Source organism: Wyeomyia smithii, chromosome 3 (genome assembly GCF_029784165.1).
Source record: "Wyeomyia smithii strain HCP4-BCI-WySm-NY-G18 chromosome 3, ASM2978416v1, whole genome shotgun sequence".
NCBI classification, from domain to species: domain Eukaryota; kingdom Metazoa; phylum Arthropoda; class Insecta; order Diptera; family Culicidae; genus Wyeomyia; species Wyeomyia smithii.
In genome coordinates this window covers 274,815,468-274,829,661 of record NC_073696.1, presented here as the reverse complement: position 1 = coordinate 274,829,661, position 14,194 = coordinate 274,815,468, and the positions used below count along the sequence as shown (strand labels likewise).

Below are 14,194 nucleotides of genomic sequence, written 5' to 3'. Positions count from 1 at the left end.
TGGCGACGGTTTGAAAGTGTGGAGTGTGTGGTGTTATTACATACAATAAGGAGAGTGTTTTATAGTGATTGAATGCTCATTAGGGATTTATTCATTGGCATAGTGCAAATTATATTTGGCTTGTATCTAATTAAACTTGAAGTGAAAATTTGCCAATAAGATCAAAACCATGCATCGCCCCGTTTACAGTGTTTATGTGCTATCTCTTTTCAACGAATAAAATGTTGTATGGATTAAACGAATGTGTGAAGGCAAACATGCATGTTGTCACTGTACTTCCATTCAAAGAAAAGTCCAAAAACGATGAAAACAACTGGAAAATGAAGAGATGAAAGCTAAGTATACGTTTTGTCTTGTCTGTATTGTAAAGTGATATTTTGATGCTTGTTTCTAGTTTTACTTTATGTGAGAAAACAGATACAGAGAGATTTTGAATTCATCGTTGAAATTGTGTGCGCGGTATTTTTTTCGCAGGGTTTCAGTAACAAGTTTTATTTTTGTCCACAAAGTGTTAGTGTGGTTTGTGGAGTTTGGAGTATGTGTTTCTCAGGAATCATATGCTTTAATTTTTTGATTGTTCTAGCTTTTGACCAGTTGTTTTACATAATTTGTTATATTTATGACTAGTTCGGAACTTTGTCAATAAATTTAAAAATGTATTCAGGCTTACATGTTTATTTGCTTTTATTAAATTGTTGAGGCTTTGGATGCATGGAACATTGCCAATTTTCATATTTATTAGGCGTATTAGGCGTACATTGTTAAGAGATAATCGACGTAAACGCCGCGTTCCTGCGCGTATGTGTCGGCCGGGGGGATTTAAGCGGTTGTTCGTAACGCTTCGGTGTAAACGCGTATTCAGCCCGGGCGAGTTTTGCTGATATATGGACTTCCGGCGTGTGGTGATTTCGCGAAGTGAACCCAGATATTTCATCATATCTTTCTTATCTTCATCAACGTTAAGTCGGAGACTGCTCGCGCGTTGCATCTAAATTATTACATCGGAAATCGAAGTAGATTTCGTTGAGTCGATAAATATCATTTCAACCCCCGCGTCGGTACCTTCCATGAGGTCGTATTATCTTCAGATGGATCAACAACGCGCAATAATTTTAGGAATAAAGAGCATCACCTTACGAGGAGATATACGGTTATTTTCAAGTTGTCTCGGTTTAGTCAAAAATCCTGTATCCTCGCGTACGTTTTATTGTTGCGGTGTTACATTGTCAAACTAAATAAGTTCGAATCACATTATGAATATCGTGACGGATGTAATAAACTTGTAGACGCGGCACTTGTTTTGAAGAACCCGACATTAGCGCATCGTTTACCAAAACGAACCCTGCTGTTTACCTTCCCCTTTATCCAACATCCCAGTGACTTCTCGTGGAAGTGCAGAGGTGTTCTCGGCTTCCAATAAAGCAAGTAGCACGTCAACATATTCCTATACAAACTCCTTCTTTGACCTGCATTCGGATGCGGCCGGCGCTGGTATTGCCTAATATAAAGATTTAGGTCACCTGTTTTTACACATTGAGGATGCATGTTGGTCCCAAACATCATCTGTTGGTTCTTTGTGTAATTACAGCTGATCTGGCAATAACGGAGTAGCAACCGCGGGCGGTCAATCTTGCTCTTGCTTGCTCATCTTGCTCACAATAAAATTTTAAGTAGTTCTGGACATACGTCGGAATACTCGGGAAAATTATGACACTTTTTATTGTCTTTGGACGTTGAAATTTCTAGCTGTTCTAGGACTTTTTCGGGTTGGAAATTTTCTAAACTTACCTAGGTGGGGACATCCTCATGAGTCTCATGTTAAGTTCACGGTTTACCTGTGCTTTGCTTGCTGAGTTCGGCGGGAATGGTCTTGTTGGGACTGTAGCAATTTAGCTGTGGGCTAGATTGGGTGTTGGCTTAATTCAGATGTGAATAATGTTCAATTGATTGAAAGAAGTAAAATAATTAGAACTTGGTAATCTTGGTCGTAGAACGGCTTAGAAATTTGTGTTTAAATTTTTTTTATTCAGTAATACTGCCGTTTAAGCATTGGAATATTATGGAGGATTTTATATCTGTATTGACAAAACCAGTCCGTTTTTTTTTTTTTGCTTTCTGGTTTAATTGAAGTAATAACTAATTATCTAATAGATAAATCGTCTACCTCAAATCTTTGTAGGGGTAAGAGGCGGGACCATCATCATCATCAAGATAACTCAAAATTTGTAGTTTCGACTGTGTATGGATGAAATTTGACGAAGCAATAATGACGTAAATATGGAAAGGGACAACGAAATTAACCAAGCATTTATAATATGTTTCCTAACATAGTAAAAAGTAGTCAGTTTTATTCACTTCAACGCACGAAAAAGCTTAAACCGGAATACGATTCAAATACATATATCAATTGATTCAGCCAGCCATCACTTCAGGACCCCGCTCGGCTGCTGCACAGTCCACACATTCGGCCCTTGTGTACCGTGGGCAACAAAATGCTCACGATCGACTTCCGATCGTACTGCACCACGGCACCGTTCAGTTCGTTCTCCACAATCAGCACATCTTCGTCGTTCAGGTAAACTCTAAAGTCATAGATCTCCTCATCGACCGGAAACTGGTACACGACGTTTCGCAAATTAATCAACGACTCATCGTTGACGTTTAGAATCGGATCCGATTCCTGCTGGCTGGTCGTCTCGTACACGACATAGTTACCCCCGGTGTAGATCTGGATACCCTTACCATTGTCCAGCATAAACACGGCGATTTTGGGAATATCGGAACAATCGGCCGCCAGCAGGAAGGAGTCATTCAAACGATTCTCCTGTTTAACTTCCGGCGACAGCTGGATGATGTGATCGTGGAAAGTGGTTAGCTTGTGATTGACCAAACTGCATATACCTAAAAAAAACAGAATATGGTAAAATTCAGGGTTTTAAAACTAATTTAAGTCTTGAGGCTTACTGGTAAGACCATAATCCATGCTATTTTTCTTTGGATGGTTTAACTTCTCGTTGTAATAGTATCGCGTTGGGATCCAAATGGTTCCACCGTTGATGGTGATGTCCGTGTCACTGCTCCATCGCGTTGTTTTGATATTCACGTCCAAGTGATCGGTGATGTTCAACGTTTGAACCCGTCGAGGCACTACTGCCGAGGCCAAATGGTCCAGCCGATGGAGTAACTCCACAATCCAGTTGGGAAGCTTGAACGATATCATTCATAAAATACGACTGGAATGTAAGAATGAATGTTATATACCTTTTCGAATTTAAAGCTAGCATCCAATCCGGAAACCGTAGTTAGTGGAGCGAACGTTTCAGCACTGCAGTTGCCAGAGAAGGGCGGTGGAGACAGTCGAAGGATCTCCTTCGGACAGTTGGAATCGCCGGTGTCCAGAATGTTGTAGAAATCGTGCACATACTTGGGCAGATGGTAGGAAACGTTGAACGTGATTCGCGGTACCTCAGGGCAGCGTTTCGGGACTCGCGTATCGTTGAAGGCTATGTGTCCGGTCAGGCTGAAGGGTCGCTTGAGAAACACTAGCGGCTCGTAGTCAGCGAAAAGGCAGAGCTGCAAGGAAGATGATATGCTATGGTAACTTTTGTTTACTTTATAAAATTATAATTGATGGCCCTTAAGTGCAAATAGTCTTTTTGTTTCATTTCTACAATAAATTATTAAATTTTCAATAAGTTTTTAATTCTGATTTTGAGCTATTTCTCTAAAGATGCTGCATAAAGTTTTCAATTTATCAGCTCCCTCTTGGCTTTATTTATAATATTAGTTGACTTTCACTTTATTTAAAACAGACGATAATAAACATTCAAATTTATTCTCCACCACCGTGCCTGATTGCGTGCCGGAATGTCCTTGCACTGTTTACATACGTAAATAGGTCCTTAGCGTACCTCATGGCGTTGCGAGGGATGGTTTGCTGTTGATTCCGTTGCTATGGTAGCGAACGAAGTTTTCCGCTTTGACTTTCGACATTCGACCCCGGCAGCGGGCACAGCAGGCTTTTGTTTGGACATTCCGTCGAAGGTGAAAATTTTTCCCTCAAACTTTGGCACTAGCGGTTGTGGAAAATTTTCGTGTTCCGTTAATTGGCGAACAAATTGAAGAGTATTTTTTGAAAATGACAACGGTAAGTAAACCTCTGCTATTAACGTTGAAAATAAAGAAAAAGGTTATCGATTTTCCCATAAAAAAAAACAGTTGGATCAAAAACGTGAAGCCTTTCGGAAGTATCTGGAATCGGCCGGAGCCATCGATTGCCTCTCGAAGGCACTGATAAAACTCTACCAGGAAGAGCAAAAACCGGAAGATGCCTGCAAGTTTATTCGGCAAATCATGTGCGAAGCATGCCCCACTGATGAGCAAGTATCGGAAATGGCTCAAGATTTGGAAAATGCCAAGCAAAAAATATGCTGTCTAGAGAGGGAAATTACCTCAATGAAGGGCGAAATCCGTCGAACACCCAGCGAAATCGACTTGCTCCTAACGAATGGATTCAAGGAGCTAGGGGAAGACGAAGCTTGCCAGTCTCTGCTGAAAAAACACCTCACCGAGGAAATTTTAGAAGAACTGAAAACCAAGAAAACTACGCTTAAATCTACTCTGCTAGACTGCATTCAGTCTGGGTTAGACAATCACGACTCGGGTGTTGGCGTGTACGCAGCGGATGCCGAATGTTACGAACTGTTCGGGGCCCTGTTCAATCCGGTCATAGAGGAATATCATGGCGGTTTCACAGCCGAAGCTCAGCACCCGGCCAGCGATTGGGGCGATGCGACCACCTTCGAGGACTTGGATCCCGATGGTGATTACATCATTTCGACGCGAGTTCGTTGCGGTCGTTCCATCGAGGGTTTTCCGTTTAATCCATGCCTTAAAATGGCACAGTACGAAGAGATTATGGGGCGCGTCAAATCGGTGCTAGAAGGTATCGAAGCGGATGATTTGAAGGGAGCATTCCACCCGCTAGAGAGCATGACCAAGGAGCTGCAGCAGCAGTTAATAGACGATCATTACCTGTTCAAGGAAGGTGATAGATTCCTGCAGTCGGCCAACGCGTGCCGCTTTTGGCCCATCGGAAGGGCGATTTTCATCAACGAGATGAAAACTTTTGTGGTTTGGGTGAACGAGGAGGATCACCTGCGAATTATATCGATGGACGCCGGTGGGGATTTAGGTGAGTCATCTTCGAACTATCAAAGTTTTTATCCTAAATAAAAATAATCAACTGCTGCAGGGGCCATCTATCAGCGGTTGATCAACGCAGTAGAAATCTTGGGTAAGGACATTGCATTTTCTCGGGCTGACCGGCTTGGCTATCTGACGTTTTGTCCTTCGAATCTGGGTACGACTATACGTGCTTCGGTGCACATTAAACTTCCCAACTTGGGTTCGAACCGTGGTGTGCTGGAGGAGACGGCAGCCAAGTATAATCTGCAGGTGCGTGGTACTCGTGGCGAACACACCGAATCGGAAGAAGGGGTATTCGACATCTCTAACAAACGACGACTGGGACTGACAGAGTTCGAAGCCGTCAAGGAGATGTATGACGGCATCCGCGAATTGATAGAACTGGAGAAGACAACCGAACCAGGAGAGGGAGGATCAGCAAAGGAATCTGTGAAAGGATCAGTTGCGGATGAACCATCTGCCGGTGAAGAGTAGTGAGTGACGCCATCAACCGATCGGCAACACTCTATCGCAAACAGACAATATTAACCTGAGGCAATCGGCTTAAACGCGTCAGCAATCGTTTTTTCTTCTCCCATCAGTAGGAATCAAAATCAAATGTAGATTTGTTTATATTCGCCTTTGCTATGTAGCAATTTATTGTCGCCCTCAGTGCCTCCACACAATAAACGAGACATTGAAAATTGATTGTAATTGGGTTTAATTGAATTGAAATAAAGAGGAAAAAAACTCACCTTCCAGCTGTCTCTGGTCGATTCCTGGCGGGTAACGGAAAAGAAAAATTTGGCCCCGTTGTTGCTCTTGTAGTCGGTGAACTGCGATGTGAGTTCCCATTTATGCAGTACTTTAACCTCATCGCGACTGCCTTCCGGTTTTGGAATGGTGTGGGCCAGAATCAAATTGATACGGTATACCTCGTTCATCTGTACGTCAGTCTGTCGGGAATAGTTCTCCACATCCCATTTGAGCGTCCCCTGAAGGCGAGTCTTTTGTTTGTTCGAAATCAGCAGCGTTAAATGTTTATCTCTACCGATATGAATTGTGTTGAGCTGAATAAGATTAATCAATCGCAATAGATGATTAACCAATGAAAAGGGCGCTTTGGTGAGAACTTTCGCATTGTCCAAAACGTCCGTTTCTAACATAAACATCACGTTGTCTTTGGTGTAATCTTCATGTGCCCGCGCCATAAACTGAACACCCAAATCTTCAAACACATAATCGAAAGAAGCAATCTCCTCTTCCTTCGGTTCCAACTTTTCTCGCAGGAACATCGAATCGGAAGGCGTATTTCGGGTTCTACTTTTCAACGAAATTCCACTGGTAAGGCCGTCGGGTCGATAGAAAGCATAACTAATCGATTTACTCGCAATGTCCCACACGATCTCGTTGTTGATCGGAATGTAAACCAAAAAGCCCTGCTCTCGAATGGTGGAATACTCGATATCCTCAATCGGATTGTAACTACGAATCTTAACCACCGCATAGGAAGAGTAGCGTATATCGACCTGATTGCTGCGGGCCACCTTGTCCATCATCATCTGTTGGGTCGTGTTTCCGCGGATCGTTGCCAGCATGGTGTTCTCGATCAGGATGTCCGCCGGGGTGCCGATCAACGTCGGCAGGGCGTACTTGATCATAAACGGACGCCGGACGATTTGCATGTTGACGTGACTATCGCGCAGTAGGAAGTTGATTCGGTTGATTACTGTGGGAAAGAATAATAGAAAATAGTGGAGGACACCTATAATTGTTTTTCCACTTACGATCGCCATCCGTCAGATTATGGAAGGTGGTTTGATTCAGATGATAGGACAGCACGGCTTTGCCCTCGAACTGCACGATAAATTCGAAGTGCAACGGCGTTGGACTTATGGCGGGCAGCTTCATGGATTTGAGGATATTCGTTAACCGTTCCAGTTTCAGGTAGCTGGAGTTGAGCTTCCAGAGACGCTGCAGGACAGCGTCGGTGAGACCGCGGGCTTTGATGTAGAGCTATTCGAAAAAAAAAATCAAGGAGTTTTCGTTAGATACGAATAATTGTTTCATTTTCCTTACCCCTAGCTGACCGGTGAAACGACCCAGTGCTTCCGTATCAAACTTCGCGTAGACGACCATGGGGAGATCGGTTTTATGGCTTCCTATTAGCATTGCCTGCAGCATCGAACCGATGTGGAACTTGCGGTCTCTGTAGTCGAACAGATAGTTTCCGGTAACCCAGTACTTAGACGAGGGAGCCTTCGGTAGTTGTCGTGTCATGTAGGCTAGCAGTTGCTTCCTAAATAAATCATATGATTGAAAGCGAAAATTTTGGAAGTTCGAATAAGAAGCTTACAAATGCTGATAACACGGATAGGTGGTCTCGGAAATGCTGAGTACCGTCGTCCGGTAGAAGTTGATCATGTGCGGATCATTCTCCGTTTTTATAACGCTGTACAGCCCCAACAGCCGACCCGGCGTTGGGTTTGACACTAGCAGCATCGTGAAGGCCGCCACCCGGAGCTGCAGCGGGCTTGTTTTCGAGTGGAAAATTGGCCAGTAAGTTTCGTATACTTGATTCGGTCTCAGGTGAGCCGTCGGCATCGTAGCCCACATCGCCAGAAAACGGATGTCGGTGTTCTGTGCGTAGTCCGCCTTGATGATCGGATCCAGATACTCGGCCACGTTCTCCAGCTGCAGATTACCGAGGGCTTCTAAGTAGAGCATCTGCTGCTCGTACTCGAAACTGTCTGTTATATAAATAAGACAAAAAAATGTAATCATTCTCAACATAAAACTGATTCCAACTTACTCAAAAACATATCGAAGTAAATCTTGACGTACTTCTCGAACAAATCCGCGGTCATTTTACCCGCCACAAAGGTGTTGTAGATCATGGTCGCGTAGCTCAGCACGGCCGCATGTTTTATGTCCGGCCGGTCCGCACCGAAGCTGAGAAACACTTCGCACTCCTTGACCAATTCGTACGACGGTTCGGCCATGTAGAAAGGCAACGAAATCAATAACTGCACAGCGGTTGTTGGATTCACTTGTTGGTTGATGATTAGATCCCGTGTCAGCAGGATTGTGGGCGACGTTCCGGTGCGGGGGATAATTTCCAGCAAAATGTTTCTCGCAGTTTCCTGCCGGTACGACGTTCCTAGGTCGATTTCTTCGAACAGAAGTTTCAACGTCGCCAAATCCATCGTCCCCATAAGACGGATGATCTCAGACACGGTCTCATCGTACGGTTCCTTCAGCTTAGTATCAATTGATTCCAGATTGTCAGCCAGGGTACTGAGCAGAGAGGCCGTTTTCTTGACCAAGTTGTCCTGCGATCGGGGGCTACGCCCACCGGTTGCTTCTGCCTCTGGACTGACAAACAGAACCGAACTGAACAGCAACGACATGCCCTGAACTACATTTAACGGATTCACTATCGCCGTGTGACGTTCATACTTGATCTGCACCTTGGTGTACAAAAACTGCGGATAGTACGATTCGAATGTGCGCACATTAGTCCTCATAGTGCCGTCCATCTCCAGCAACATGTATCGAAATGGTTCCACTTTCCTCAGCTTGTAGTTCGCGATTCGGGAGGTCATCGCCTGATTTTGCTTATTCGCCAGACAAATGTTCAACGGAATGTTGCTTCTGGTCAGATAGATTGCCCCTGGGTAAGGATCACACCGCCCCATATCGTAGGTTTTGGAAATTTCAAACAGGTTGGACTTGTTCACCGCGAAGTACTCGGTTGGACAGGTACCGAAGATTCCCTGTTCGTCTACCACGTAAGCCCCGGCACTGTCACCGTGCGCCTGCAGAAGCGATGCAACCGCTCGCTTGATGTTGGCCGACCAGATCGGTTCATCCGCTTTGAACAGGACACTCAACACGGAGCTGTCGTTCGCGATGGCCACCCGGAACGGTTCGAGTAGGGCGCTCACGTTGTTCTGGTTTGGGAAGCTGTTCAAGTCGATCTGTGTGAGAAAAGGTTGTATTTGTGCGGGTAAAGAGAGATTAGTAATTTTTGAAACTGCAAACTAAGACCTAGTAACTTTTCGTCAAAGAATAAAATGTTTGAATTTGTTTGAAATTTAGTTACTAATGTCGTTTTCGTTTTTGCGGTATAGCTACCCCGCGGACTACACTTTGTCCTATCTGTTTTTTTTTACATTTTCCGGACTATCCCGGACTACCCTTTTTCTGTCCCGGACAGTCCGCGCAAGAAACATAGTGCAGTTTTGAAGACACCAACACATTCACACGTATGTGTCAAAATCAAAAAAAAAATGTGTCAAAATCGGTTTGCTTTGATTATCGTTCTTCGCGTGTCTAACATCAGGTTGAATTTTATTTATTTTATTTTGTTATATTGTCATTTTTCAGTAAATTGGCAAATTTTTCGTACAGCAGCACAAACGCGATAAAAGACAATGGCGATAATGACCAAAACAAAAGGGACAGCTACCTCTGGTATTATACGCACACCATTGCAACTGCTCGGAAAGTGTTTTTTTTTTAAGCTGCAAAGCGTAGCCGGGACGGGATAGTCCTGCCGTAAAAACGAATTCGACATAAGAGTAACTAATATGATTCGAACTAATAAATTTGAAGGCTATTTCACCGGTGCTGCCCTTCTAGACATAGAAAAAGCATTCGACAGTGTTTGGCAAAAAGGTTTCGATAGCTTAAATGTTCAATTTCCGTTTTCGTCTTCACATCACAAAAATGGTACAAAGTTGCTTGACTGACCGCACTCTTCAGGTAAACTATTCAAATGGTGAATATGATAGATTGCGTGTTAGAGCTGGTATACCTCAAGGGAGTATCTTATATAATATATTTACTTCTCATCTCCCTGATTTCCCAGTCGGTTGCAAAGAAATCTAGATATATTTTCATCATACTTGCAGAAAAGTAAGATTTCTCCTAATGCTTTACAAACACAATTAATTTTTCTCCTCATATACCAAGAGATTCATTCCTCAAACTCACGTTGTTAAGATGAACGGTGCATTCTTCAATTGGTCTGATAATGTAGGGCTGCAATAAATGCAATTAATTCTGTGCGTGTAGCTGGGAAAGCGAAAAATAAGCGAACTGAAAATATGATATGCCTTTAATGAAAAAAAATCACAGGAGGGTTGTGTGCAAAGCCACGACCGCAAAGATGAAGTAGAATACTTTTACAAGAAAGAAAAACCGGCTGCTTGCGTGTCTGTCATTTTTTAATTTGTTGTTTAATTAAATATCGGATAAGATACCGATCACATCTTGGCGTTATCACTGACAGTGAGAATAAAGTATTCCTTGTGATAAAATAAACAGTGAAAAGCTGATTTTACACTCAAAACTAGACGGCTCATGTGTTGTCAAAATGAGTCAACTTTTCATTGAATGCATTTACTAGTGCCCGCTATCGCACAGAGACTGCATTTCACTAAAGTGCCTCACTGCATCAGCTGATATCGATGCTAAGCCCGCTGCAACTGCTACGCTATCCGTAGTCATGCCAATGTTTCGGCCGCTATACGCTGCTATTGGTATCCGCCGTTTCTGCATCAGCTGGCCCAGCTGCTATTGATGCTGAGATCCGCTGCAACTAGTGCACTATCCATTGCCATGCCACAGCTGTGGTCGCTATCCGCCTGGTATCCACTGCACTGCTACTACTGCTGCTAAGGGAAGACTGCTGTTGTCGCTGTCTAGAACAATTATGAGCGGCTTCGACTGAAACAGGCTCTTATATAGGAATGAAAAACCTATCGATAGTAGTAGGAAATCATCGATAACTATCGATAGCCATTTCAGCCGATAATTCCCATCCTTACTCTTATACAGACAAATAGCGAATTTAAAATGGCAAGGTATATGATTCTGTCGACCGTGCTTGGGAAGCAATCATATTAACGACTAACCAGATCAGTCAAACTTCGCGCTTCAACAAGGATTGACCATTCTCAATAATATAGTTGCTTGTCATGATTTGGACTTGATAATTTTTGAATTTTGACTATGCGAAAAATTAATTTTTATGCTGAAAATGAAAGCTTTTCGGATGTTGTGCTCATGACTGAAGGAAAAGATAATTCAGTACGTTCTGAGACACGGAGATGAAGCCAAATATATATCTGTTCCAAATTTCTTGAAATTGTAAATTGATTTAAGAGAAAATATTAACTCTTCAATTAGGTTTTTATTTCATCCTGAAAAGGACAATTTGTTTTTCAATTCAATGTCTGATAAGATGCCGATAACAGCTTGGCGTTATCACTGGCAGTGCAAATAAAGTATTCCTTGGGGGAAAATAAACACTGAAAAGCTTTCCAGAACGTTCTTTTCGTTGGATGCATTTGCTAGTGTGCTTGCTATCGCTCAGAGACAGCATTTCACTAAAATGTCACACTGCATCAGCTGGCCCTGCTTATATAGATGCTTAGACCAACGTCAATCGCTGCGCTACCCCCGTTGCCACAGTAGTGGACGCTTCCGTTGCCATTGGTATCCGCTGCCCTGCATCACCTGGGTCCTGCTATCGATGCTGAGAGGCGCTCCGCTATCCGTTGCCATACCACAGCTGTGGCCGTTATCCGGTGCACTGCTACTGCTGCTGTATCCACTGCTGCTGCTAAGGGAGGACTGCTCCTGTTGCAGTCTAGAATTATAATGAGCGGCTTCGAGTGAAACAGGCTCTTATATAGGCCAAATTGCACATTTCAATTGGCAATGTCTATGATTCTGTCGACTGTGCTTGGGAAGCAATCATACAACGACCAATCAGAGGTCGAATTTTTCGTTTTGACAAGGCTTGACTATTTTCAATAGTACAATAGTTTGAATAATAAAATTACAATTATCTGCATTTGGGAAGAATCTTAGAAGATTTTCCAATCTATTGCTGCAAGAACGAAGGAAATCCATCGAATACTAACCGATTTATTAGCATTTGAAATTGGACATATTTTTCACTTTCTTAGGTTTTAGATTTTCATTTTACATCCCTATGTAGCCGAACTTCCCGATAGAAGTATTCTACTTCAAAAAAGATTATTATCGAATCCGAATAAATAGATCACGGACCGGCTTTTTGAATGTACTGCTCCTCGTCTAACAAGACAAGCTGGCTTAACTAGCTAGCGAGGTTGACCGTCTCAAGCTAGGGATTCTGGGACTGAGCAAAATCCGTTGACCGAACACTGGAGAACACAAGATGCCATCCGGGAAGTCCTGCTGTACTCTGGTATACGAGGCGAAAACTCGATTCGGAAATGAGGAACTGAGTTTCTGCTAAGCCCGAAGGTCCACTCGGCTCTATGAGGTGTGAATCGATGAACGAACAAATAATCGTAGCCGGATAAGCACTGACAAACGTTGCCGATTTACAGGAGTAAGAGTGTTTTCAAAGTCGGTTGCACAGCCGCGTTGAGGAAACAGCAAAAAGTGACATCCAAATCCACCTGGGCAATTCCAACGCAAAGATTGGCACCGAAACCGTGGAATGAGCACACCTTGTCACATAAACTTACCTGAAATTCATCTCAGTAGACTTGTGAGTTTGTCTGTTTCCATAGTCAGTGTTTGTTTACAGTGATGGTGCGAACATATATTAGAAAATCTTTGAGACCGAATCGGTCAGAAAAAGGGACGGCAGGTAAAGTTGGCCACCATAAGGCGCGACGGGACATTCACGAAACAAGCCGCCAAGTATCACGGCATCGCGCGACAAACGTTGGCCCATTCGCTGTACTTCTACACAGTTTCAAGATATGTTCTATAAGAGTGCTTATTACACCCCGTGGGTGCTCATTGTGCCCCACACATCGACTGATTGCTAGTTTTTGATGCATGAATCTAATTTGTGTTTTTCACCATTATACGGTAAACTTTTCAATTTGTGAATAGTGTACCTTTAATTATAGATAGTTAATTCAAGTTTTGCACTGAAGACAGCTTAATATTTTTGTCGTTTTCCATGCTTAAATCAGCAACCGAGTTAGGGTGCTCATTATTCCCCCTAATCTAATTAATTTGCTTTGATTTCAGGCGGTACCCTCAGGTTCATTCATACCCTGCTTTTTCCGCAACCGGTATTTTTTTCTTTTTTCGTGTACGTTTTTACAGCTTCTTTCGGTAAATTTTACAGGCTGCTCGGTTTGAAAGGTTACCAAAAAAACTCTGAAGCTGTTGAAATTCCGGTAAAATTTTACCTAATTCGGTTTTTTTTTTGTTAAGTGTGCAGAACTAGAGCGTCCATTTCCGGACGGTTTTCAGCTTCCCGGGATTCAAAGAAAAGATTTCCTGGGAAGTTAGAAAAATTGCAAAGAAAAGTAAAAACGCGGTGATTTATTTAGTTTGGATTTTTTTTTGGTGTCATATGGAGAAAAGTACGGGAAAAAGGAAAAAAGGGGGAATTTGATTTTTTTTTGTCATATATTTTATTTTTGTTATAATAGGAGAAAAACATTCGATGATACGAATTCTTAAAAAAATTATTAAAATGAAGAGAAAAGATTGAACAATATTCGAAAGCAAACTGATAATTATTTTCAATATCGAGCGAAAGTAAAGACGATTCAGGAGCAGGAGGACTTCGATTTGTTTCGCAGAGCAGTCAATATTCGGTCACCATCGGATGCGATGCGAATCCTCAGCACACGATTTGGGGCAGCTCGGATACCAAGAACAAGGATGAGTACCGTTTTGAATATCTTCCTTCCAACGAGGTCCCAGTTCTGCTAACGCCATAAGAGACGAGGTCAAACACTGCCGAGAAAGTAAAACAAATTTTCGGTCTTCCTACTCAATCGATATAGACATACTCGACGATCTGGATATTGTTGCACGGGATCTTGATTGCAGAATCACTGACGTCTACATGGCCAGCTGTCCCCCAAAGGAGAAATTTTTGTGTCGCAACGTGCCTTGGTGGAATGAACACTCAATAAGCGTCGCCGTTCATCCTGGGGTGACATTGCGCATTTCGCTTCGAATAACTCGAACCGAG

The 14,194-nt window shown here is 42.9% G+C and overlaps 2 protein-coding genes across 2 annotated transcripts in view; one reads left to right on the top strand and one right to left on the bottom strand.

Moving 5' to 3' along the window:
• Positions 1-2,307: 2,307 nt before the first annotated feature.
• LOC129729579 (vitellogenin-4) overlaps positions 2,308-14,194 on the bottom strand; it is a 41,794-nt gene continuing 29,907 nt past the window's right edge. The window contains exons 3-10 of the mRNA XM_055688250.1: positions 8,000-9,167; positions 7,544-7,937; positions 7,267-7,486; positions 6,975-7,203; positions 5,943-6,916; positions 3,262-3,573; positions 2,965-3,205; positions 2,308-2,901 (exon numbers count right to left, since the gene is read on the bottom strand). Of these exons, the coding sequence (XP_055544225.1) occupies positions 2,429-2,901; positions 2,965-3,205; positions 3,262-3,573; positions 5,943-6,916; positions 6,975-7,203; positions 7,267-7,486; positions 7,544-7,937; positions 8,000-9,167 (4,011 nt within the window). The 3' untranslated portion in view covers positions 2,308-2,428. The remainder of the gene's footprint in view (positions 2,902-2,964; positions 3,206-3,261; positions 3,574-5,942; positions 6,917-6,974; positions 7,204-7,266; positions 7,487-7,543; positions 7,938-7,999; positions 9,168-14,194) is intronic.
• On the top strand, positions 3,997-5,895 carry LOC129729580 (arginine kinase 1-like). The gene is made up of 3 exons (XM_055688251.1): positions 3,997-4,147; positions 4,219-5,194; positions 5,255-5,895. Exons 1-3 carry the CDS (start codon positions 4,139-4,141, stop codon positions 5,680-5,682), a joined length of 1,413 nt encoding a protein of 470 aa, XP_055544226.1. The 5' UTR covers positions 3,997-4,138; the 3' UTR covers positions 5,683-5,895.